The 27,363-nt window shown below is 44.1% G+C and overlaps 2 protein-coding genes across 2 annotated transcripts in view; one reads left to right on the top strand and one right to left on the bottom strand.

The window, feature by feature from the left end:
- LOC306916743 (uncharacterized protein) overlaps positions 1-27,363 on the bottom strand; it is a gene marked incomplete at its 3' end in the record, with an annotated part of 106,618 nt that overhangs the window by 59,352 nt on the left and 19,903 nt on the right. The window lies entirely within an intron of this gene.
- On the top strand, positions 8,080-26,378 carry e2f7 (E2F transcription factor 7; the record flags this gene model as incomplete). The annotated part of the gene is made up of 12 exons (XM_079494760.1): positions 8,080-8,121; positions 10,998-11,306; positions 12,317-12,497; positions 13,216-13,452; positions 15,506-15,664; positions 16,280-16,460; positions 17,241-17,431; positions 18,104-18,188; positions 21,737-21,974; positions 23,118-23,301; positions 23,911-24,344; positions 26,211-26,378. 12 exons carry the CDS (start codon positions 8,080-8,082, stop codon positions 26,376-26,378), a joined length of 2,409 nt encoding a protein of 802 aa, XP_079350886.1.

A 27,363-nucleotide genomic window follows, 5' to 3' on the forward strand; every position in this document is an offset into this window, starting at 1 on the left:
TTAAGTGTCCCAAATGTTGTCTAATAAGCCCTGCATCTTTTAGCTGTGTAGTAGTGTACCATGTATGATGTTCAGTTAGACAACCGTGCCTGAATTGACAGGGTACCAGCACGGGAGAGCCGAGCCAATGGTAAGGGGGATATACATGACTTATTCATGGTCTTACCAACATGGTGTACAGATCGCACAGGACTTAAATGATACTGGATGAACGATCAGGCTAGGTGTAGATCAGATATTTTATTGTCAAACCTAGTCGTATCCCATACCTTATTGTGCATGATGGCGGTAAAAGGATAATCCCTCTGCCTTGATTCACTGAATACAGATATTGGTCATATACTGTGATACCTTGATTACCATTCACCAAGATTGCAAATATAGATCCAGGACCGTCTAAATTCAAGACTGACTGGAGCAAGTGTTGTCTTTGCAAATAGAAGAATAGTAAAGAGCTCTCATCACCACATGCAAGACAATCACAACATGATGGCTACACTATGATTGCAACTAATATTCCCCTCTTTCACACAATGAATGAGAATACAATGTATCCAGACAGACTTGATGATGTGGTGGCATTGAAGAAAATCTGAGGAGGAACAAGGCGCAATATCACAAAAGTTGTTGCATTACGAAACTGGAGAGTGAGAATCACAAAACTAAAAGCAGAGTGCACTCAGCCAGTGGAATGCAGCTGGGTGTTGATGCATCTGCTGTCAACTCCACAAGACTGAAGGAAAAACTGCTGTCAGAAATACCTGAGTTGGAGGCTCACAAGCAGGTAAGCCTAGGGATGTTCTTTTGGCTTTCCTTGGCTTGTCAGAAGCCTCTGACTCTTATAGTGAAGCTATTGTCCTTAGCAAAGCAGCTAACATCTTGTGAAGACATATATGCTGGACCACAAGTCCCTCCAAATCAGGTATTTCTTACAGCAGTTTTTCATTCAGTCTTGTGGAGTTGACAGCAGGTGCATCAACACCCAGCTGTTCCAGGCACTGGGCGTACAGGTGAACTATGTCTGCAAGTCGGAGGACTGATAGGACCCTCACCAGATCTGATGGTCTCCACTAGATATGTGACTAGCTCTGAGAATTCCTGTAGGTGGGCAACTGGGCATCCTCTTCGGTTGAATGTTCCTCTTCCAGTCTCTTTGTGGTTGTGAGGTACGACCTCTCTCTATTGTACAGGTCTGCCAAGCATGCAGCATGGTATTGGTACAATCCTTTATGTTAATATGTTAGATTCATGTTAATGTTTCAGACATTTAACCATTTAAACCCTCAAAACGTGACATTCAGCTCTGTAGTCTTGGGTCTTCTCTTTTTTTCCCTTGACACCTTGACACCAAACCTCTTTGCCGAAAATAGGCAACATGCTCACAACATGTCGCAGCGCGAAGCGTTGAGAGCTTGTAGATTGGCTATATCTTTGGCGAATGTTCTCCCCCAGAATAGGGATGCTATAGGGTTCAAGAGGTTAATGGTATTAAAAACATTGTTTATATATATATTATCATAAAAATCTTAGTGTGTTGCCAATTACGGCCCCAGACACATTGAGAACCACTTTCCGTCCTAAGCCACACAAACACATACACTTTAATTAACTTTGATGCTTCCTCGAACATCATTCATTCTTCCTGGCAAGAGACTGAAAATATGTTTCCTCATACCACAAATACACCAAGTGAAGATTCCCATGACTTCACCATTGTGAAACCTCCACCATTGTTACATTCCATTATAGTTTTGCGTTTCTTCCGTATACCAACAACTCAATGTGGCTTATAATGATGGCACAAGGATGTCACGATGCAGCAGTACAAGCCAATAAAAATAAATAAATCAGTATCGGTGTACCCACCTGCTGTGTGTGTGTGTGTGTGTGTGTGTGTGTGTGTGTGTGTGTGTGTGTGTGTGTGTGTGTGTGTGTGTGTACGCGTGTGCATGCGTGTGCGCGTGCGTGCGTTGCATGTCTTTCCGACCCAGCAAGACGAGCAGGGTTTCAACAACATCACTTCATCATCCTACAATGAGAGCATGGATATTTCAATTACCTAAAACAATGAATGAGACTTATCTCTGCCAGTCTCTTTTCCAACAAAGATAAAGATAAAGAAAACTTTATTGTCCATTAAATTGACATAAAACATAAAATGCATCAACACCCAGCTGTTCCAGGCAATGGGCGTACAGGTGAACTATATGTCTGCAAGTCGGAGGACTGAAGGACCCTCACCGTATGCGTCACATCTGAAACATCTTTGGCTTTTAATGCTGGTTCTACTCCACTTGGTCTGGCATTCCACTGGGTGATCACTCTCTGCTTTTCGTTTTGTGGTTCTCACTCTCTCCAGTTTCGTGTTGTTGAACATAATGCGACAACCTTCGTGATATTGCGCCTTGTTCCTCCTCAGAGTTTATTCAATGTCACCACCAGGGGAATTAGTTGTTGTTGTGATTGTCTTGCATGTGGTGATGAGAGCTCATACTATTCTTCTCTTTGCAAAGACAACACTTGCTCCAGTCAGTCTTGAATTTAGGCGGTCCTGGGTCCATATTAGACATCTTGGTGAATGGTAATCAAGGTATCACAGTATGATCATTATCTGTATTCAGTGAAGAGGGATTATCCTTTTACCGCCATCATGCACAATAAGGTATGGGATACGACTAGGTTCGACAATAAAATCTACACCTAGCCCATCCAGTATAATTTAAGTCCCGTGCGATCTGTACACCATGTTGGTAAGACCATGAATAAGTCATGTATAGCCCCCTTACCATTGGCTCGGCTCTCCCGTGCTGGTACCCTGTCAATTCAGGCACGGTTGTCTAACTGAACATCATACATGGTACACTACATGTAATCTAGCTAAAAGATGCAGGCCTTATTAGACAACATTTGGGACACTGAAGTAATTATTTAGCTACACCCAACAAATTACTCAGCTGATACTGAACCCCATGCTGAGTTTCACAGGAGCGGTGCCACCAGTGTGCCCTGGCTGTACGTTGACACCCCCCCCCCCCCCCCCCCCCCCACACACACACACACATACACACCCACACACTAAACCTCCAACAATATTAAGTTATACACTACCATCCATTTTACCTGAGTCATACATAACACAAACCTCTAATTTAGCAGAATATTAGGATTCCGGGACTGATATATTGTACAAGGAAGCCAGTGAGTAAGTCCATGGGTCCAAATTTGGATTCTACATAGTGAACAATGTATGATTTGACACCAAGACCATTCAAATAGCACAAGTCTATGGGATTTTATTGCGAAATGCAATATTACTGTATTTTCAATGGCGGCCATCTTGAAAAATGGCCGCCATATTGAAATTTGATTTGGCACAATGGTTTTATCAAAATCCCTAAGGAGTATGTGTACCAATTTTGGTGCTTGTATCCGCAAGTGAACGATTATTTCCGCTATCTGCCCCGCTATATTGTTTAAGAGTGCATTACTCGCACCATTTTCCCATTTGGAGATCATGAAAGTTCATCCCATCCCACAGTTTAGCAAATATAGTGCAGTCACTTTTACAAATACCATTTCCATTTACAACCATACACACAAAAAATGTATCTTATTTCCACACCTAGGCCAGTGTACTGAATGATCCGATGTATTAACATAAGTAAAAGGGAACCCGATTTATTTTGCGATGCCCAGAAAGAATATGAAATTGCGGCGAAGCAATTACAATCAAATTTGTCCAGCTGTATTGATTAAACATTTACATTGTAAACATCATCCACTGCACGACAGCAGTTTTTAATCTGTCCGACAGAATTTATGGCACCACACGCCAGATGAATAACATGTAAGCAATAGGCTATAACTACACACACACACAGAAATGGTAAAGAGAGGAATCACATCAGCTGTTTAAGTTAAGAACAAACTGTCAACACAGCTGAGTCCTTGTCAACCTTTATAGCAAACAGACAGCTGAGCATAAGCGCAAGTCACAACTTGCCCATAACAAGGTGGTCTTGTGTTCTCACACACACGCACACACACACATGTCGAGAGGATTGTTTGAGTTCTCCCTCCACTCGACATATGGGACAATAGACTCCCCGCCAATCCACTGTGACTGATTGACTGCAGGGGCACGCCACTACAAGAATAATAAGCAATGGCTAGTTCCCCAATCCCCATAGCATCACTCACACACACACACACACACACACACACACAACACACACACACACACACACACAGGCGAGTCTTTGACGTCCCTGACTTATTACACCTCTCACTATGACACACTGACGCCTTGCTGCCTTTAAGAATATCACCAAGGTGCCAGGCAGCTGACGTTGACCAAACAGACACACAGATGATGAGGTAAACATGGTTTCTTCCACTGACTGGGCCATGATTGCTTTGCCATGAGCCAATTTGGTGGCTTTTGCAATATTAGCTTGGAGTAAACATTAGAAATTGAATTAAATAAAACATGGCCCTTTGTGTGTGGGACTACATAACATTTTTTGCATCAGATTCCTACAGTTCCTACACTATACTAGCTATAGGAGTGTATACTATAGTGAATCATCAACTGGAGTGCATCCAATTTTTGGTTTTTGAGCATTTAGCCGTAGCAAATTTAGCTCATAATTGACCATCAATATTTCAGTTACAATGCAACATGAACTAATGGTGGATTTTATTTCAACATTTACTTTTCACATTATTCTCTTAATAATAGTTGCAAATTAATCAATTTACCTATAATAATTAAAAATACACGGCTGAAAATGGATGGATGCTTGGATTATTTTAAATGTTTAAAGTCAAGACAACTATTTTGCTGATATTTAAAACACAAAACCTCACAAATATTGAACTGAAAAATGAAAAGGAAAAGAAAATCTCAAAGATATAGCATTCCAACAGGGGGCGCCACATTGCAGTTGTGTTAGAGTGGTGCGCTCTGTCTATGGTCATGCTATTGCTAGTCCACTGGTTCCCAAACTTTTTCATGTAAGGACCCCCTGGAACTCCCTCAGCCAGGGACCCCACTTTGGGAACCACTGCCTTACACTATTCTCTGCATGTCATGAAGACGAACACGCAGATCTACAAGCACAACACATTGTTTGAGCTTGCTTAGACTGCTCATATTTTCGGCAAAGACATTTTGGTGGGGCCGTGGAGGGTAAAAAGGAAGGGACCAAGTACAGACCCTTGGGACACCCCTGTCTGTCAATGCTGCTAAAAATGTAATTTCGATAGTTATGTAGACAGATGCCAGGTCATTGATGACAGGGCATCTTATAGCGCGTATAGTTTCAATGTAGGCTACAAATTATTGATTTTCTTTGGATATTCTACTGTTGGTTCTTGGTTTACTGATTATCCTAGTCCGGGGACCCCCAGGGGTCCTTGAGGTAGTTCCAGGGGGTCCCCATCTAAATGATAGTTTGGAACCAAATGGACCCTTTTGGGTCTGTAACTCTGAGAGTGTACAAATGGAACCAAATTTGGTTCCATTTGTACACTCTCAGAGTTCAATTAACATTGATTTTACAATATAACTTGGGGGTCTCAGAGATAGAAATTCCATTAAATGGGGGTCCATAGACTAATGCATATCAAACTGGGGGTCCTTGAAATTAAACGGGTTGAGAATCACTGCTGGAGCCGTAAAAATCTTCTCTTATGGGGGTCCCTGGCCTATCTTCTCAAATGGGGGTCCGCAGGATAGTGTCAATTTGGGGGTCCTTGACATGAAAACGTTTGGGAACCCCTGTCCTTATAGATGACCGTTTCTATGCATTCAACTGGCATGGTTTTCACCTATAATCAACGAAAGCTGGTATAGGCTACTGCCATTTATTCTACACTCTAATCCCACTGTTGCTCTGTGCTGCCGGCCAGGCAGCCCTCAGCAGACACCTGTGGCTTTTATACAGCCATGCACTTGTAAATGTGTCACCTCCATCTGGGTTACTTTTGGCACATAAAAGGTGCAATAGAGTCGTGACAGGGACGAAATGTTCTTATAATCGTCGTGGGGGCACATGTGGTCTTATGTGTCTCATTATTATCCCACATCAGAATGCAACATCTCAATTTAAACACGATGATGTGCTAATGTAGGCTTTTGACGAATTGGCCCTTAACTATTTATTTCCCTAATCCTGTCCTGTTTATCGTTGACATGGTTACAGCAGTCTCCATCATTTCCCAGCCCGTGCAGAGCCAGAGACAGTGCACTAGTGTCCAGTAGCCTATAGTATACTGTACATGGACAAAGCAAGCTATGCCATTGTTTCTTCACAATGCTTATTATGCAGTTATTATAGACCTAATGCTTAAGCATTATATGGAGGGCTCGCCTGAGGACGACCTAGAGAGAATGCATAAGCAAAATAATCGGTAATAAAAAGGAGGTTCCACCACGCTTCAAGCCTATTTTAGGCTGGTCCGGGCGGTGCATCTCAGGAGCACGACTAACATCTTCGTCATTCATCATGTCGACCTGACGAAGACGTTATAGTTACATCGAAACGGTGTCTTTTTTTTGAGGGGCGCTAGCCCCTCCTATACACAGATTTAATGTTTGTCTTTAGTACAATGTTTGTTTTGTAAACGCCATTGACAATGAAGGGGACATTTACGTCACGATGTGTTATTTACGTCATATTGTCTCATTATTGTTAATGGCGTTTAATGTTTGTGTTTGCACCGTTTTTTTTACCTAATGAACATGAGTAAGACTTTAATATATTAGCGCCCCTCACTTCACACGGGTGTGATTTTTGAGTGGTGCAACCACTCCAAGGAACAGCAATGTCCTAACCTATGTGACTATGTTTAGAGTACCAGTAGGGGCAAAAGTGGCGCTGTTGTGCCAGAAACAGAGAGAGAGAGAGATAGTGTTGCACAGGGAGAGAGAGAGAGAGGCAGGGGCAGAGGGGAGAGGGGAGTTGCACCACTCAGTTCACACGGGTGTGATTTTTTATTTGCACCCTGCTAAATAAAGGCTTTAACTGTCCGAGTCTGCCCCAGTACCTTCCTTCTACTAACTATAATGCTAAGTTTAGTTGTGAACTTGTGAATGCAGCCAACAACTAACTACTCTGAAGAGCAAAGGGAGGGGGAGGGGGATTGAACTGACTGGAGACTGGAGAGGATATGGCAGTTCAGTGCGAGATCAGCAGAGAACATGCATTTGCAATTTAGCTGTGCCTAAATTAAGTCAAGATAAATTCAGTTTCTGTTTAGAGCATTTGAGAATAAAACACATCGAAATCATTTGCATAGGCCTATATTTGCATTAATGGTTTTTTGGGGCTACTATTTTTTTTGATTGATTGAAGTGTTTATTAACAGATTGGAGAATTACAGTACATTTCAAGCACAACTCAATACTAAACTGTGGACGACACCATAAAGCATTATACACTTGTTTACAATAGGGTCCAGCATGTTCAATTCATCATAGCCTTATATGAACAGCCACAGATCAAATGTAAAATGTAACATTTTACCTTGTATTGGCTTAATTATTAATACTTCACTGAATTGAATTTGGCGGCAGATTTTGTGTATTGGGGGTGAGTATGCAAACACTTGGGGCAAGTTTAGTTTAGTTCACATTCACAAACAGACTGTGGGGGGGGGGGGGGGGTGCCTGAGGGGCGGGACCCCAGAAGGCACTTCTCTCCTTACAACAACTTTTCGCGCGGTGTTCCAGGTAATATTAGCGCCACTCTGTGTCCCTCTGAGCCCCATATGTCTACAAACCTCAACAATGCTAATTACAAAGACAACAACGGCTCTGTGATTAGGGTTATTAGTGGGGGGTTTCTATGGATTGATCTGGGGAGTGACTCGGGACAGAGTCAGAGACCCTCCCCACAGGGCAGGCAGGCAGTCCCCAGATGACTGAGTCCAGACAGAGCGCGCCGGGTTCCCCGCCCGGGTTCCCCGCCCGGGTTCCCCGCCCGGGTTCCCCGCCAACTGCAGCCAGCCAGGCGCGGTTAATGAATAATGTCATAGATTCCATCCGTGGGCTTAACGTCCATTGGACGGAGCGCGATGACGCCTCTTTCCGGCGTGATCGCCGATTGGCTGGCGCCAGTCAGATGGCCAAGAGCGCCAGAAAACAAGCCTGAGCGCGGGTGATGGGGTTGGGGGTGGGGGGGGTTTGATCTTTGAATAGAAGTCTCTGCCCGGTCGGCGTTCTACTTCTAATGCAACACACACAGCAGGGATACGACAGGGACGTCACGCCACGGAACGTCACAGGAGGAAGTGTGTGCAGCAGCCTGTAGTGTCACGTGACTACAGCCTGTAGTTGTGGAACTTGTGGAAAGTAGTTTCTATAATTAATTCTATTTGTGCATTTTGGACGAAGCGCTACGTAAAACAGGTAAGATTATCCTTCTATGTTTCAAACTACCATTTATCTAATTCATCTATAATGCAAGAAAACACATGTTATTAAAGCTTAAAAGGGATAATTGATTGATTCATTGAAGTGTGTACAGTTTGCAGAACTACACTACATAGTACATTTCAAGCACAACTCTATACAAAAAAAATGTTAACTGTGAGTGCGGACGGACGACAGTCGCCCCCCCCCCCCCCCCCCCCACACACACACATACATTTAGTTGTGACGTCGCTGCCGTGTCCCTGTGTTTTATATTCTAGGTTAGTAGGGTACTAGCCGGTGAAGTTTCTCCACTACACTTTGGTAGGAGTGTCTCTCAGAGTCCCAGAACAGAAGCAGAAGGAGTTGAACACAGAGGAGTTACTTAGTAGTTATATTATTATTACCGCCTATTCTCACAGAGGGACAACATTAATAACGTGCAGCTATTTATTATATATGTTGTTGATGATCCGAAGGAAGAAACACAACACGTCTGTCTGTGGAAGAAAGTGTAACTGGAGATCTGTCTACTACTCTGTGGGGGATCAATCTTTCATTCATTCATAGGAATATGGTGAGATGTTATTTTACTACTGCATGCAATTATTATAATATGCTGATTATTAGCCTAAGATTTAGACTCTCGTAGATGTGTTTCAAATGTCAGAATCGATAAATACATCTACGAGAGTCTAAATCTAAGTTAGGCTGAGTGACCATCATCGCCTGCCATTAAACTCTTGCTATTTTAGACAAATTAATGTATTGATAAATACGTTTTCCGGTTTAATGTTTTCCCCCCATCCATCCATGATCAAACAGCGTACTGACTATATAACATTACTTGGGCATCATTCATCTAAAATAGTGGGATGGATGGATGCTGCTGCTACATGTGAGCTATCATTCATTATAAGTTATGAATGTTTTAATTATTTACCCGTCACTGTATAGCAACAGCAATACAGTCAGATGTGCAGGCGATTAAAGAGAACATTGCCATTAATGCATGTTGTCTTACAGTATATAATTAGAGGTTATTAAGGCAGTTAGCGCGCTATGCGCTAGCTGTGTGTCTTTGCGCCAAATCATGAGTTTGCGCAAGTTTTACGTGTTGTCGTGACCGGTGACCCCCCCGTCCTCATTGCTCAAGCGACCCCCTACCCATTCCTTTATTACTTAGTGTTTTATGATTTGATTATCGAACTAGATTACATTACTAATTAAGTAATGTCATGTCATCTAGATCTAGTAATGATCAGTGGTTCCCAAACTTTTTCATGTCAAGGACCCCCAAATTGACACTCATTTAATAACCTGCAGACCCCCATTAGAAAATATATGCCAAGGACCCCCATACGTTTGACATGCATTAGTCTACGCCGGACCTCCCATTTAATGGCATTTCTAACTCTGGGACCCCCAATGTATATTGTAAAATTAATGTTAATTTAACTCTGAGAGTGTACAAATGGACCCTGAGTTACAGACCCATAAGGGTCCATTTGGTTCCATTTGTACAATCTGAGTTACAGACCCATAAGGGTCCATTTGGTTCCATTTGTACAATCTGAGTTACAGACCCATAAGGGTCCATTTGGTTCCATTTGTACAATCTGAGTTACAGACCCATAAGGGTCCATTTGGTTCCATTTGTACAATCTGAGTTACAGACCCATAAGGGTCCATTTGGTTCCATTTGTACACTCTCTGAGTTACAGACCCATAAGGGTCTATTTGGTTCCATTTGTACAATCTGAGTTACAGACCCATAAGGGTCCATTTGGTTCCAAACTATCATTTAGCTGCATGGGGACCCCCTGGAACTCCCTCAAGGATCCCACTTTGAGAACCATTGAACTAGATGACATGACTAATTCTGAACTTTTTTTCTCCTTCTTTTCTTCAGATGGAAGTCAAATGCCTGGCATTGAAAGACCTCTCAAGTCCTGCTAGGAAACATGCCGTCATAGATGGCACTGAAAATGAGCAAAAGGTAAAGTTTATGCCATAATTAAGACAGGCATAAAACCTCCCTGATGGTGATGTGACTGAATGTGGGAGCAATAGTAATAATAATAATAATCCCAAACCAGATCCCATTCATGGTATTACAAGGATACAACGTACAAACTTGCTGTTTGGCAGTAAAACTCATACATTTTTGGTTGTGTACACAGTTCTCTAGTGTTCCACCACATTATTGATATGTCAAGTATACATATTATTTATCATAATATGTACTAAAATAATAATAATATGTAGGTAAGGCAGGCGCGTAGCGTGGATTCAATGATTGACCGGGCTAATTAGCATGGGGGCGTGGTAGCGCATCTCCGGCCGATAGGTGTGAACGGTTTTGCCGACGTGCTAATAGGGGGACCATTTAAAACAAAGGCGGCTTGCATGCTTTGGTTTGCTACTAAACAGAAATTTGCATGCACACGGGCTGCCAAATCTTGTGTTTTTGTTCTTGTTTTTTTCGCCCCCTCTCTTCGAAGTTAGACTGGGCAAGCTCTAAACAGATTGGGCCACGGTCCGCGCCGGTGAAGTAAAGTGTATCGTCTCTCCATTACAGGAGAACATCTGCACGGAGAGGAGGAAATCCACGCCGCTGAATCCGGAGTCCACCGTACCCATTTCATTCTTCACCAACAAGGCGCCGACCCCTGAAATCGCCGACATCACCCCTATCAAACAGCCGGAGCGAGGCGTCCACGTGGCGGACCCCTGGACCCCCACGGCCAACCTGAAGATGCTGATCAGCGCCGCGAGTCCCGACATCCGAGACCGAGAGATGCGGAAGGTGCTCTTCAGGCCCATTGAGAACGAGAGGGAGAACACAGCAGCACTGCCGGAGGACGCAAACACAGAGGAGTCGTGTCAGGTATATACATACGATCAGTTCCCACGGATAAAAGCCAAACACGTCGAAATGTTTAAAAAAAATGTCTAAATCCTGACAGTTTTCTGAAATACCTATGTTTCTATATCAGTGGTGCTCAAACTATTTCTATGTAATTGGCCGCCGACCCCAATCTGAAAATATGTTGTTCCAGGGACCCTCCCAGAAGCAAAGATTCAAGTTAAAAACGTTGGCTCTGAAATAATATATATTCAAAGATTTGCGCCACATTTTCAACGATTTTTCAAAAATAGCAGACCTACAAGCTCGTAGCACGGCTCTCGGTGCAGCGCTATGAGCTTGTAGATCTGCTATTTTTCAATAGCTAAAGTATAACATAATGCTATAAACACCAAACGGGGTTCCCGCCCAGAATGGGTTAATGACCTACTAATACTGTCATATTAACATGAGATAAAACTGCACTTGTCCCCCACCGGCAGGGAGGGGGTGCAGTTTCTCATTTCTAAATGTGGCTGGTTTGATTGATTTTATTGATTGATTTGTTTATATGTTTTTGCTACAAGAGAGTGCCTTTAAGAGATTTAAGTCAAGAACTTTGATGTTGTCTGTTTAAATAAAGCCACAGTAGTTATGGCTCCAGGTAATACATTTTGAATGTAGTAATGTTCAGCAACTACAGATTAAAGACAATAAATAGAAATACTTTCAAGGGAAAAAAAGGAGAATCGTGTTAGAATTTATCTCAATTCTAGTGGGGGAATCAACTCGAGATTCACATTTGATCAAGAATCGTGCAGCACTACTGCGTATTTAGAATAATAATAGAATAATAATAATAAAAAGTTCTTTGTCTTCACATTAAGATCCAGAACGTTAAGATCAAGATGCTTATCGTAAGAATGGATGATTAGTGGATGCAGGTGGTGCTCCAACATCAAGTGAAAAGTGGGGGCATTTATCATGTTATTTGCCATGTAATTTCTGCCCACATAATAACTTGTTCTCTCTCTCTCGCTCTCTCTGATCAGCTTGAGGTCACGGAGGAGGGGACGGGGGGGGAAGGGGAGACCAAACCGAAACACGTACTGGTAGACAGGAAACAGAAGAGTCTGGGCCTGCTGTGTCACAAGTTCCTGGCTCTGTACCCAGATTACCCACCAGCCAATGAAGCCATCAGGATCTCACTGGACGAAGTAGCCACCAGCCTCAGTAAGTGTGTGTGTGTGTGTGTGTGTGTGTGTGTGTGTGTGCTCGTGCGTGTCAAACAAGTCAGGGATGGGGGGGTAATAATGGAAATGGCTAATATCCATTTCACGAGCATCATATCACCCCCCAAATCACCCCCCAAATCATTTTGGGGGGTGGTTGCTATGGCTACCTACCTTTCATACCAACCATCCTATCCCTTTGTGCTTAGCATAGCAGTGCCATAATTAGAGTTGCAATTTGTTACGTGGTGCTCTCGTTTTCCAGTTTTGCTCAAACTATTACTACTACTGCGTGTGTGTGTGTGTTTGTATATATATGTGTGTGTGTGTGTGTGTGTGTGTGTGTGCGTGTGCGTGCGTGTGTGCTAGGACTTTAAGCAACTAGTCGACTATTCAACTAGTCGACTAGTAGATCCACTAGTCGACCTTGTTGGTACTAGTTAACTTACTTGACTAGTTGATAGATTTTGTAGGCCTCAAGATCAGGTAGATTATTTTTATTTATTTTGTACAAATATTTATTATTTATTTACAAAAATATGTATTATGTAAAAATAGGTAGTTAAACAACTAGTCGACTAGTAAACTAGGCAACTAGTCAACTAGTACAAATGACTAGAAGTGAATGCCCTAGTGTGTGCGTCTGGTATTCTGTTTAATAAGACCACAGTGAAGCCAAAGGCAGATTTCCCATTGTATCCTGCTGTTCTCTCCTTTAGGCGTGGAGCGACGGCGAATATACGACATCATCAACGTGTTGGAGTCGCTCATGATCGTGGGCCGCATCGCCAAGAATCGCTACACCTGGTACGGGCGCTCGCGTCTGAGGGCCACCCTGGGGGAGCTGCAGAGACAGGGACGGCAGCAGGGATACCACCTCCACATGGAGCAGGCGGCCGACGGCAGGGAGGTGGGCACAGGCGTAGAGGCTACAGGGGATACCGAATCCTGCAATGGTAAGGACTAAAGGAGCTTTATTGTGACCACCGCACTCTGACTTATGGTGCGTTAACAGCTTAAATCAACATCATAAAAAAGGTAGAAAGGTCACACAAAGAAACAAATTTCAGCAGGTTTCAGGAGGACTATTCTACAAATGCCTTCTAAATCGTGACAGTTTTCTGAAAAAACTATGTTTCTATGTCAGTGGTTCTCAAAGTTTTTCATGTCAAGGAACCCAAATTATGTATTTGGCCGCCGACCCCCCATCTGAAAATATGTTGTTCCAGGGACCCCCCAAGAAGTAAAGATATGAGTTAAAAATGTTCGCTCTGAAAGAACATAATTTGGGCCAATTTTTCAAAAATAGCAGATCTACAAGGTGTGCCAGGTGTGTAGCGTGGCACTCGGGGATGCGCTATGAGCTTGTAGATCTGCTATTTTTCAATAGCTAAAGTATAACAATGCTTAAAACAAAAGGACTAAAGGAGCTGCCATGCGCTGATCTAAATTCTAAAATGTTTGCGGTGCAGTTAAACTGTCATGGCAGCTAACAAATTGCCTAATGCTCCCCTAGCTAACAGTTGTTTTCCTAGTTAATAAATGTCACAACATGTCACCAACTAATAACCCCATTACAAGGCAACTGATCATGTCTCAACATGATCAGTTGCCTTGTAATGGGGTTACTTATTAGTATCCAGCTTGGACAACGAGTCAACAGACACCTAAAATACCGTTGGATTATCACAGAAAGAGCGGGTACGCTGAGAAGTTGTTATGGAAACTAGGCTGTGTTTTAATTTATCTGGGTTTAACGGCTAATGGAGGGATGTGGCGTGTTAATTTAGTCGCTGCTTTGGGCGGGATGGAATGTATTACCCCCCCCCCCCCCCGTTTATTCTTACAAGTCATTTGAGCAAACTGCAGCCTACGCATAATCCAGTAAGGAGGGTTTCTCTGCACTGAGAAATAATTATATCAGAAATACTCCTGGTGACTCAGCATGTTGCCTTTCTTCAACAGAATGGCTTCATTAAGTATAATTGACAGTAATTACTTTGATTTGTCTTTTCTCGGGATGGTGCATGGGTTATCCAGGGAGTTGTGCTAAATTAAGATGTTGGAAACCATTTGGTGGTTGTTGTTGTTGCCTAGCATTAGCAGAAGCTCTAGTTTTACATATAATACTTGAAGAAGTTGTCCCTTGACGCAGTGGTTGGCACGGTCGTATAGCTCGTCCCTCCCCTGGAACTACGAGTATGTCAGAGAACAGGTTTTACTCAATATTCATGAGTCAAGTTGCTGCTGACATGCTTTGTACTGGTCAGCCTACAGGACGGGTAACACAACTGGCGGCGGTGGCTCAGGGGTAGAGTGCCTGGATGGGAACCGCAAGGTTGCCAATTCGAACCCGGGCTCCCTTGCTCAAGTGTCCTTGAGAAAGACACTGAACCCCTAATTGCTTCCGATGTGCTAGTTGGTGCCTTGCATGGTTTCCGCTGCCATCGGTGTATGAATGTGTGTGTGAATGGGTGAATGTAATGTACAATCTATGTAAAGCGCCTTGGATAAAGGCGATATATAAATGCACCATTTACAACTCAAGTGTTGTTGTTTTTTTTATGTTTTTTTGTGGCTTTCGCCTTTATTTAATTTGTTTTATAGATGAATAGGGTGACAGTAGGCTGACAGGAAATGGGGAGAGGGGGGGGGCTCGTAGCGCGCCACTTGTAGATCTGCTATTTTTGAAAAATCGTGAAAATATTTATTTCAGAAAGCTGGAGGATTTAGAAGACTTTTTTAAAATTTTGAGGTCAGGCCTAAATGGGTTAACCCACGTTCTTATACCTTTCTAAACGGGTTAATTTAATTGATCAATCAGTTTAGTGGAAGTCTGTTGTCTTTCCAGGTTGACACGTTTTCATATTATACATGTAATGACATACATACATGGCCGCCATTGCCATATCATTAAAAAAAGGTTGGATGATCCTATGTTAGTTTCAGCAGCACAGCGATTGTACCGTAGTGATGAGTTTGACGTGCATGTGTTTGTTGTGCCTGCAGGAGCTGCTAGCAATAGGAAAGACAAGTCACTACGCATCATGAGCCAGAAGTTTGTCATGCTGTTCCTGGTGTCCAAAACCCACACGGTCACACTGGACCTGGCCGCCAAGATCCTCATCGAGGAGAGCCAGGATTCATCCAGTCACAGCAAATACAAAAGTAAGGACACCTGAGTAGTAGTTCATCCATAAAAGGACTGTTTTTTGTCAGGTGAAACCTGACTAATGACAGCTCGTGAAATGTAAGCGACCTAGTCATCAATGGGAGTCCCGCCCCATGTCGCCTAAGCCAATGGGAGTCTGACCCCATACTCTGAAATGCTGCCAGAAACGCCGCCAGCCAATCACGTAGCAGCGACTAGACACCTAGTCATGATTGCCTGCCTCCTACGCTAGCCTATGACACACGCACCGGAAAGGCTGGTTTCACCCAACACCCATATGCACACAGCGCAGCGCCACAACACCCATATGCACACAGCGCAGCGCCACAACACCCATATGCACACAGCGCAGCGCCACAACACCCATATGCACACACCGCAGCGCCACAACACCCATATGCACACAGCGCAGCAGAGCGGAGCTAATGTTATGAGCAAACTGGAGAGCAGGAAAGCCGCACAACAGAGACAGCATTTGTTTCACCTGACAAATACGTCCATGTAATATTTATTGTAAATCAATTAACTCACCCCATGAAGCCTTGAATTACTTTTGTTAACCAGGATACCTGCTGTGATCTCTCATTCTCTCTTGGCGTCCGTTTCTCCAGCTAAGGTTCGTCGGCTGTACGATATCGCCAACGTGCTGACCAGCCTGGGCCTGATAAAGAAAGTCCACGTGCGCGAGGAGTGGGGCAGGAAGCCGGCCTTCGAGTGGATCGGTCCCGTCGAGTTCACAAATGCAGACGGTAAGAATAGAAGAATCACTGCACAGTATAATCTGTCTGTCCTGTAATAATGAAACCATGGAGTTCATGTATGGTGTTGTCCTTGAATAAGGTAGCTCGCAACCCCTTAAAGGCATTACATCATTAATGTATCATTTTTAAATAGCGTTCAATGGTGTTCAGTGATGTTCAAGTGATGCCGTGTTTCTGTAGGCTAACCTGGGAGTTACTTCCGCTACGGCTATGGGTTCATATGGCAGATTTTCAATCGGGTTTTGGATTCATTAACAAAATCAGCTCTGTAGGGAGGGAAAAAGAATAACATAATCACACCCAGTGTGAAGTAAGCGGGAGAGACTTCCGCACACTCGACTTACTAATTGACGCAGGTGCGTCGGCGACAAAGCAGTAGACTGCAGACACTTCAAGAGCTTTTTATTTAATGTCCACAATATGCAACGTTTCGGTCTTTCGACCTTCCTCAGGCCTGAGGAAGGTTGTTGTGGACATAAAATAAAAAGCTCTTGAACCAGCAAGTGGCAGTGTGCGGGTCTCCCTCCTTCTCCTAAAGATCCCTTAATACTGACTCTCTATCCCTTGGATATCTGTCATGGGGGAACCCAGCACTTAAAAACTCTCACATACACGTTTTTGAATATTCCATTTAGACCTGAGCTCGATTCTACAAAAAACGTACACTGAATGAATATATATTCAAAGATTCGCGCCACATTTTCAAGGTTTTTCAATAGCTAAACTATTATATAACGCCTAAAACACCAAAAGGGTCCCTCTGCTCCTGAATAGATAGTGAACGTTTCCTCTTCCTGCTTTCAGAAAACAGAGTGGGCGGGGCAGCCGTGGGCCTGGTCACACGGGGGGGCGGTCAGACGGTCAGGCAGCTGATCGACCAGACGAAGCCCAGGCTGGCGCGCTACGCCTCCTTCAACGTCACGCCCACCTCCGCCGTGGCCGCCAGCCAGCGGCTGGTCAGCTCCGCCCCGAGCAGCCCAGCTCGTAGAGAGCAGACAACAGGTAAGAACCCCCCTGAAGTAGCCCTGATCCCACAATTCTCCATATCCCACAATTCTCCACCGCGGCCATCTTTTTTTTTTAATGTTTTTTTTTTGTGGCTTTCACCTTTATTTTATATATTTTATGGAGGGACAGACAGTAGGCTGACAGGAAATGGGGAGAGAGATGGGGGGAAGACATGCAGTAAAGGCCCAGGCCGACCGCGGCCATCTTACCATATAAGTTAATGGCAAGGTGCTAACTAGGTGCAACTTCCAATGGCAGCCCATTCATCCAAACAGAAAAGTCCTATCTGATTGTATTAAACAACGTCAAACTCACCAACATTGCAGCTGTACGGAAAGCTTGAATTATTCTCTTAATCTCTTTATATCCTCAAAGTGTTTGTTTCATAAAAATCCACTGTAGACATGTTATGAGCTACTTTGTGTCCTTGCAGGCGATTCTTTTTCTACGTGCTGGAGTTTGGAAGTGCTCGTCAGATATCACTCAACTGTCCTGCGTACCACCTGTTTTGAATTAGCACATAATGCAAGAGGCAGCAGGACATTGCTTTACTGAAAACGAGTGCTTCCAAACTCTGATGGCAACATGGTCTACAAAAGGTCATCAAGACGTGTTCAAAATTCTCAATTCTCAAACTGATTTCTCTTTTTTCCCCACTACTACTAGGTTTGGCAGCCCAGCCTGTAGACTATTTCATAAGGACTACAAGTAACAGCACAGTGTGTCCGCTGCCGTTTGGAAAGAGCACAGAGTGAGTGCACGCACACACACACACACACACACACACACACACACACACACACACACACACACACACACACACACACACACACACACACACACACACACACACACACACACACACACACACACACACACACACACACACACACACACACACACACACACACACACACACACACACACACACACACACACACACACACACCTCTATCCTGCAATTTCTCTGCAGTCGGAATGATTTCATTTTTTATACAGTTAGATTTGTTATCCAGGCTAGTAGACCTAATGTCCTGTCAGAATCAGGCTAGTAGACCTAATGTCCTGTCAGAATCAGTTGAGATACAGGCTAGTAGACCTAATGTCCTGTCAGAATCAGGCTAGTAGACCTAATGTCCTGTCAGAATCAGGCTAGTAGACCTAATGTCCTGTCAGAATCAGTTGAGATACAGGCTAGTAGACCTAATGTCCTGTCAGAATCAGGCTAGTAGACCTAATGTCCTGTCAGAATCAGTTGAGATACAGGCTAGTAGACCTAATGTCCTGTCAGAATCAGGCTAGTAGACCTAATGTCCTGTCAGAATCAGGCTAGTAGACCTAATGTCCTGTCAGAATCAGTTGAGATACAGGCTAGTAGACCTAATGTCCTGTCAGAATCAGGCTAGTAGACCTAATGTCCTGTCAGAATCAGTTGAGATACAGGCTAGTAGACCTAATGTCCTGTCAGAATCAGGCTAGTAGACCTAATGTCCTGTCAGAATCAGGCTAGTAGACCTAATGTCCTGTCAGAATCAGGCTAGTAGACCTAATGTCCTGTCAGAATCAGGCTAGTAGACCTAATGTCCTGTCAGAATCAGGCTAGTAGACCTAATGTCCTGTCAGAATCAGGCTAGTAGACCTAATGTCCTGTCAGAATCAGGCTAGTAGACCTAATGTCCTGTCAGAATCAGGCTAGTAGACCTAATGTCCTGTCAGAATCAGGCTAGTAGACCTAATGTCCTGTCACTCAGAATCAGTTGAGAAACAAAAGAATCCAATTTTGTCCAACCTCTGCCATTTAATTATTGGACTAAGTAGTCCACCACTGATTTACTGCAATACAATTGGCAGCATTTTCTGAATATAAGAATAAGTATCTTCCTTTGCCAACTCTGTTCCCCCCTAAAGTTGACTACGGTGTTCTCTGCTGAACTGTACATAACATAGAGGCCACACACTGGTAGTTATCAAAGCATTTTGAATTTGACTTATTATAGAACAGCAATAGACAATATATAAATGGAACGCACGTATAGGATTAGCTGCTAATCGCCGTTTGTCCTGGAGGAAATGTTGGCTGTGTGGCCAAAAGATGCAGTCTTGGAACAAGGTTGCGAACAAGGTTGCGATGATACGGAAAGTGAGGTCACAGTAGACTCAGAACAGTGTCTGGAACTCCCATTAATGCACCCTTTGTTATCATTTCAAGAGGGCTTGCAAACTTCGCCAGTCAGTGGAAGGAGGATGGGAGGGAATGAATCACATGGGTTTATCAACCTGTTTTTATTCATGAATAGAGCACCGAAGTCTGACGTCAATATCCGTAGAGGGTGCAAATCCACGGGTTCATGTACTTTTTATTTGCATTGTAATCCCCATAGGGGGATTTTAGATCGCCTCATATAAGAACTGTGTTTGAAAAATAAACATGTCATCCAGGCCGTTTCAGTACAATGACATATCACCAGCAATCTTTTTTTAGTCAGACAGGAAGGAGACAGCAGTGAAGGACAGACATGCTGCAATGGTCCTAAACTCAACTTGAAGGCATTACATTATGCTGTTAGTCAATTAACACATAGCACCCACCAACAACCAACCCAGGATCTTTAAATAGTCTGACTGAAATTGAGCGGGGATCACATTATGTCCAAGTCTGCACGGATAATTTAATTCGCAAAAGGAGTTTTTCTTATAGTCTCTCTTACATAGTATTTTGCTCTAATCCCTCATGTTGGCATTGGACGCCGTGTCTGGCTTTAGGCTAGCTTTTACAGGAGCTGGCGCTACCGTTTTTCTTTAGACTCGTTTCTCAAGCTTTTCTCCTATGGACGTGTGTTGTACTGTGCTGTGCTGTGCCTGCAGTGGTCGGACGGTTTGCTCGCTTGTGGCCAAGCCGCATGGCCGCCTTGAGACGGCTTTTAAGTGTTTATAGAGAGGGGAGGCTGGGGGAAGATTGCTGAGGAGGAATATTCTACCCACGATGCCTTGTCAAAGTGTGCGTGTGTAGTAGTGGCCTCAGAAACGTGGTACGAATCCAAGAATAGTACCTATCTTTGCACAAAGCAATTCAAAGATTCGCCACACACACAACACATGTTCTTAATCTTAACTAAACGTTAGAATATGTACGTTTAAGCTACATGTATGCATGTGCCTCCCACAGTGGTTTAGATGTGCTATCCACAGGGTTCTTTAGCCTGAGAGAGAGTAGTAGTCTTGTTGCAACAAGAATGATGGTGTGGTTCTTTGTAACTTTCAAAGAGTTGCTGCCTCTGCAAAATGAAGGAATGGCAGCCACCAGGGACTGCATGGAGGGATTACATGACATTAGCGTAATACTAGAGGTATCCCGAAGTACTTCATTTTTACTACTCACCGATACGAGTACCAATACGAGTACTTTTTATTTTTGTTGAGTAACCACTTCTTTTAACCCCTTTTACTCATCTATGCAGATGGATCTCCGATCTTGTCATTTATGCTTGTAGATCGGCTGTTTTTGGCGATTTGCTGCAGTGTTGGGTCAGACTTGCTCCCGTTGCATTCGTTCAGCCTAGTGTCAACTGGATGTTTTGGTACTCGGGTCAGAGTATTGGGGCTGGTACTACCGAGTACGAGTACTTGAGGGTGGCATCGTATCGGTATTATGTATCGGAACAACTCTACATAATACTCGTTTTTGGGGAACAAAACAGGGGGAAGAACCATGATCATGTCAGATCATAACAATAAGTAGGGTGCCACAGTTTATCTAATTTATTTAATTATAAAAATACAAATAAATCAGCATGTCACGGGGTGCATGCTGAAAACGAGGGGCCTGATTAACACAATTTGTGCCCAAGACGTCTCCAGACGTCCCAGGAATTATTAAAGCAAACATTGAACATAGACTTGGCTGCCACGTGACATCATGTCTCGAAGCCAGACGTCGGAGGGGTCGGCGCCCCTCGAAAATAATCAAATATATTTTGAAGCAAGAAGCAAAAATAGCAGATATACCAGCTTTAGAGTAGCTAGTTTTGCTGTTTTTGCAACATATTTTCAGATGGGGGTCGGCGGCCAATTACATATAATTCTGGTGGTCCTTGACATGAAAATGTTTGAGAACGACTGACATAGAAACATGGGTTTTTTCAGAAAACTGTCAGGATTCATTTAGAAGACATTTGTAGAATCGTCCTCAGGTCTAAATGGTGTTCATCAAAAAAGTAATCCATAGCTTAATAACAGAGAATGATCAACAGTTTCTAAAAAGAACCCGGACAGCTGACGTGTGGTCTCTTCTCTTTGCAGTGACCAGCTGAGTGCAGGAGTGCAGACCTACACCCACAGTCCCTTCACCAGCGCCCTGTCCCACCACCACCCCCACCTGCAGGCCTACCTCTCCAGCCTGTCCCAGCCCTCCGTGGTCATGCTGTACGGAGCCGAGACCCTGGAGCCTCCCCCCCCGGAGGAGAGGAGGAAGAGAGAGAGGGACGAGGAGGAAGAGGAGGAGAGATGTGGGGTGAAGAGGAGGGGGGAGTCCGACAAGGTTTGTGTTTGTAGTTGCGGGCGGCTATCGATTGTCTTAGCAAATGTTCTATCAGTTACTTTTTCGATTGAAAGAATAATCGGGAAGAGTGATTGACGACTTGGACACACAGCAGTATCGTAGTTAAAATAGCAAATCTACACGCTCAGTCTGCGTTGCGATGCGTTTTACACTATTTTTTAAAATGTGTCGAAACCTTTATTGAAACCGCCTATAATAACATGCTCATGCGAACATTGGGGCACAACGCCTGAATGTTAATGTTCGCCAACATGTTGGCGAAAATGATTTAATTTTCAGCTCTAGGGAACAATAATAATCAGAGCATTTGCATCATCGTGTCCTTTTTTTCTTTTCCTCAATTGAATTTCACTCCCTTGATCAGAAGATGTTAATAATTCTGGAAGGCAGATCATTAAATTAAAAAATCTGAAATGATATCAGCATGCTCACTGACTGAGGGGAAGTCATTCCTGTTGTAATTAAAGCTGGCGTTATCATTTCAGTGATGTATTGGGTGTTTAATTAGAAAAACCCGTGCCGTTAATCTAACACTTTTTCTAAAACAATTTTTAAAAAAATGGAGAAGTCCCATTTTTCATGGCAAGATAACGATAAAAAAAAAGATAGATGGTAAAAATAAGCTAGATTAAAAGAGCAAGGCGACGAGCAATGCTCCGTTTTGTTATATTGCAAAACTTACACCAGAATCTTAGAGACGGTGATCGTTAATGGAATTAATGTATATCTGCCCCATGGATCTTAATCTGTTCCGATTGGAGTTACTTACTTCACAAGAGATGAATGGTTAGAGCCGAGGTTGTGTACAGTACAGGGAAATGAAGATAGTAGTAGAGTCTACTACTGAATGTGATGCACAATCTATGTAAAGGTGTGTGAATGTGTGTGTGAATGGGTGAATGTGATGCACAATCTATGATGTATAGCGCCTTGGATAAAGGCGCTATATAAATGCACCATTTACCATTTATGTCTGACGTTACTGGTGGGTCACGTGACGTCTGAGAGCCACGCCGTTCCCATGTGGATCCCGAGATCCACACGATTAGACGTTTTATATTCAATCAACTGGTCTCTCTTCATAACATTTATACTTGATATATTTTTGTTATGTTCTTCTAGCCAACGACGGAAGCCCAATGGGAGGCGAGGGACGCATCGCAGGCGGCTCGTGCAGAGACCCTTCCTCAGTCCCCAGAAGGCCTGTCGGTGGCGTCGGGTGACAGGGAGGTGGTGGTGGGCGCATGTAACCCCGCCCCCAGCCACCTCGGCCAACATTACCTCTACGTACCAAATAATGCAGCAGGTAAAAAACCACTACGAGCTTTACGTAATTTACATAAAACCACTACGTGCATCATTTACATATGTACTGAAATGACTGGGCCTCCTATGTAACGAAGCACTTCTGTATAAGACGAATATACTGTATCTACACTGCTATGTTTGCTATTTTGCCTTTTTTTTTTATCTTGAAAAAAGAAAAATCACACCCGTGCGAAGTGAGGGGCGCTCTTAATCATCATACATCATAATACATCATCTCATTCCGGCCAATGAGAATTTGCGTCCTCGCGTTCATCTTCAAATCTCAAATCACAAACACTTTCCATTCATTGTCGGTGGCATTTAATGTTTGTGTTAGGACAAAGTTTGTGTTTACCACGCACACTAAAAGCTGAACATAGGAGGGGCTAGCACCCCTCAAAAATATGGACGGCAGGTTAAAAAAGTGGTTAACCTCTTTTTCACAGTTCTGCCACACATCCATGTATGCAGCCATAAGTCATTGATATGCACAGGCTGTGTGGGTAGACTCGCAGAGGCCCCAGCGAGTGACCTTACTGTATCATAGCATAAGTGATGATTTTGTGCAGATGACTCATTAATCCTCCTCTGTCCCTCCCCGCTATAGGCCTCAGCAGCTTCAACTTCCTCCTCCCTGCTGGCCAGTCGCCCGTCGGTGGCCTGGCGGCGCTCCCGCCTGGCGCCATGCCCACCCTGGCCCTGCCCTCCTACGTCCTGGTGCCATCCTCTGCCCTCTCTCACTATCCCCTCCTCGCCAACAACAGCCTACAGCACGCGGAGGCAGACGCCCACCACCACCACCACCACCACCACCACGCCAACCTGAACTTCACTACTCTGCCCGGAATGGTGTCGCCCGCTCACTTCGTGGTGGGCACAGCAGCGCCCTACGCCGTCAACGCGGGGTCATCGACGGAGATCGGCGCCGCGTCGTCGGTTCCAACCCCGTCCACCCCGGAGCAGAGCATCATGCGCTGTGCTCCACACTCTCCCCGCGGGGGGTCCAGCCAGCCAATCGGCTTCACTATAACGGAACCACTGGTAAGGCCTTTGACTTCTTCTCCTCATGTTTCGACCTAATGTGTGTAAAAGTAATTAATGTCATCGTAATTAACACCCTGAGCGCACAGGACGAAGTTCACCGTCTTTTCAATTAGTAACACTCAGCGCCCATGACGAAGATTGATCAAGAGGACGGAGATTATTGATATCAAAACCGATCGCATCGGTCCACAGGCTGGGAGCGCCTGTTGCGCAACATTCAATGTTGCGCAACAGTGGGACGTCATCGAAAATGTCCCCCCCCCCCTGTTTAGCCGACGAGACCGAAAATCTTAAAACGTTAATAACTCTTGATCTAAATCATTCCGTCCAATTCTAAGCAAATATGTGTTAGACGGCCCACCGCGGTCCCGTCGATAGTCGCGGTAGAATTTATCATACCTCCCGTTGTTGTCGATCGCCTCTAGGGTGTTTTGGGCTACATCTAGCTGCTTTCAGCCACATCCGGGATAACATCCGGTCCGTCGGTAAAAGTTCTCCGCTGCTATAAATCGCTGGGCGCTCTGATTTAATGGATTAAATAACCCCGGGCGTTCGGGGTGTTAATTGGTTGCACTCAATTACTGTCTCTGTCATCGCACAGCCAGCTAACGGCACCAAACTGAATGAATCATTTCTGTGGCGAGGTTAAATTGATGTTCAGACCTGCACCAAACCCTCCTGTTGTCGGTAAAAAAATGCTTAACTTGCACATTCTTTTTACTCTCAGGCACCTGCAAAATGCCACAACACTTTCACACGTACTGTGGCTTCATGCGAGCCCAAGTAGGGTGTTTGTTTTAGGGCACAATTCCTCACGTTTAGGAGGTGTTCCTTTTCCACCTCGGTACAGGCTGATTAATCTCCCAGCCATTAAAACGGGGATTAATGCTCTTGACGGCAAAGCCCAACATAGCTCTGCGTTGACAAAGCCCAACATAGCTCTGCGTTGACATTTCTCTGCGTAGCCTCAGAGAGAACAGCTCTCAGACTCCGTCCGAGACCCCCAGGTGCCAAATTAACCCGAGTATTATTAACGATGCGATGAGACGATGATGACTACTTTGTAACGGAGGCATAAATCAGAGGGCGTCCGGCGCTTCCCTTCCTAGTTCCAACTTTAACACAGACAAACTGAAAGCCTTTACGGCAACAGAACACAGACACCTGGACTGAAGAAGCTGGGTCACTCTGTTTTTAATCATCAGGAAGTCATTTGCAAACCAAATTGTTTAGTACCTGGAATTGCATAAAGGCTATTCTTTATTTTATTTTATTTTTTCCCTTACTCCCTTCCCAGATACTGAACTGAACTGAACTCCACAACAGGCATTTAGAAAGAAACCATTTTGATAGACACCACTATTTTCACATAATAAGCTGCTTTTGTTGTATGTATTGTACACAGAACAGACTCGACGCAACAGTAGACAAATTGCTTCCGCTGTCCCAAGTTGTGGTGTGTGTTCGTTTATTTTCCCCCTTTGGAAAGTGCAAATGTTCCACCCTCCTTTTCCCCAAAGCTTGTTGGAATATGTTTACTACTTTCAATTTGTCTTCTTTTACCATCGTAGTTATGTGAGGAAAATGTATTGTATTCCCACTGCACCGACACTTCATTATTTTAGTGCCCGACGGTGCTTGGAAGTGAAACCGTCCTCCGGGCGGGAGTGTTCAGTGCGGTGTTCCTTAAAGCCTGCTATTTACATGATGGGATAATGGGGGATTGAAACGTGCCACGCTGATGCTCAACTGTCAGTGTTGATTATTTTGGGAGCAGGGGACTCTGTGCAGAGGCGGTGTTCTCTGAGTGCGTGTGGTTTTGAGGGTCTCAGACTTTTCATCGCTCTCTCTCTCTCTCCACAGACACCGCATACGCAGAAGGAGGCCGTGGCGCCCGGCTGCTCCAAGGCTTTCTTCCAAACCCCAGGCACCCTGGGAGGAGGGGTGGGGGTCAACAACGGCACCCCGGTCGCCCGCAAACGTGCTTCCGCCCAGAGGAGGCTGGACATCGGTCACCAAGCGGCCAATTAGCGAAGAGATGTGTGTTCGGCGTGTGCATACCATTACCATGGCCACTCACGTGTGGAACTTTTGGCAGGGGGTTTTGTCAAAAGTTTGGCTTTTTGCCGTCGCAATGTGCTGCTACCTGATGCTATAAGCTAGGGTGCTATACGACACTCAGGTGTTAGCTTTGTTTTAGTTTTTTTTTGTTTTAATGTGAAACCATTGGTGCTTTATATTACTTTAAGGAACAAATGCTGAGCGGTTTTGGTTCAAAGTGCCTCATCATTACATTACTTTGTATAGTATGGGCCACTTTCATGATGAATCAGTATTGCTGATGCAACAGTGCCCTCCTGTGGTGGGAGCAGGCCACTGCTGTATTTTATACATCAGCCTATTAGGGCCCCAAACATGATCTGAGCTACCTAATCCCCCCCCTCCCCCCCTATTGTACACCTGTTATTTATATGCATATTGATTATAGGGGCTGTAATTGCAACTGTAACATTTTAGCACTAAGTATTTAAGAATGTATGTCTAATTTAGAGTAATCTAAGATGTCTTTAAAGCCAGGCCACTCAGGATTTGTTCAAATATATAATGAAGGCGATCTGCTTCATAGTGACTCGCTAGACTAGACCGTAGAGGATCAGAAAGTCCTCAGTCAAGATCTACTTCAAAACGTTAATGTGAAGTGATATCACAAAATAACCTTAATTGTACTGTCATATTCCATCCAGTAGCACTGTAGCTGTGCACATTTTCTCAAGGAGCGGTTTATAAACTACTTGAAATCCATGGGTATTATTTGTCACCGCAGCACAGAGTGAGAAGTGGTAACTGGTACCCTGTGTTTGCTCAAGGTCAAGGTAAACTTTATTGTCCACGAGGGAAATTTGTCTTGGGCTTTCACCCCAGCTACAGCCACACATAAAACATCAATGACAAACAAAATACATTACAACATTACACAATTGCACACATGATGTCACATGATGAATGTGGATAATCT

This window comes from Electrona antarctica (assembly GCF_951216825.1).
Source record: "Electrona antarctica genome assembly, chromosome: 23".
Classification (NCBI taxonomy): domain Eukaryota; kingdom Metazoa; phylum Chordata; class Actinopteri; order Myctophiformes; family Myctophidae; genus Electrona; species Electrona antarctica.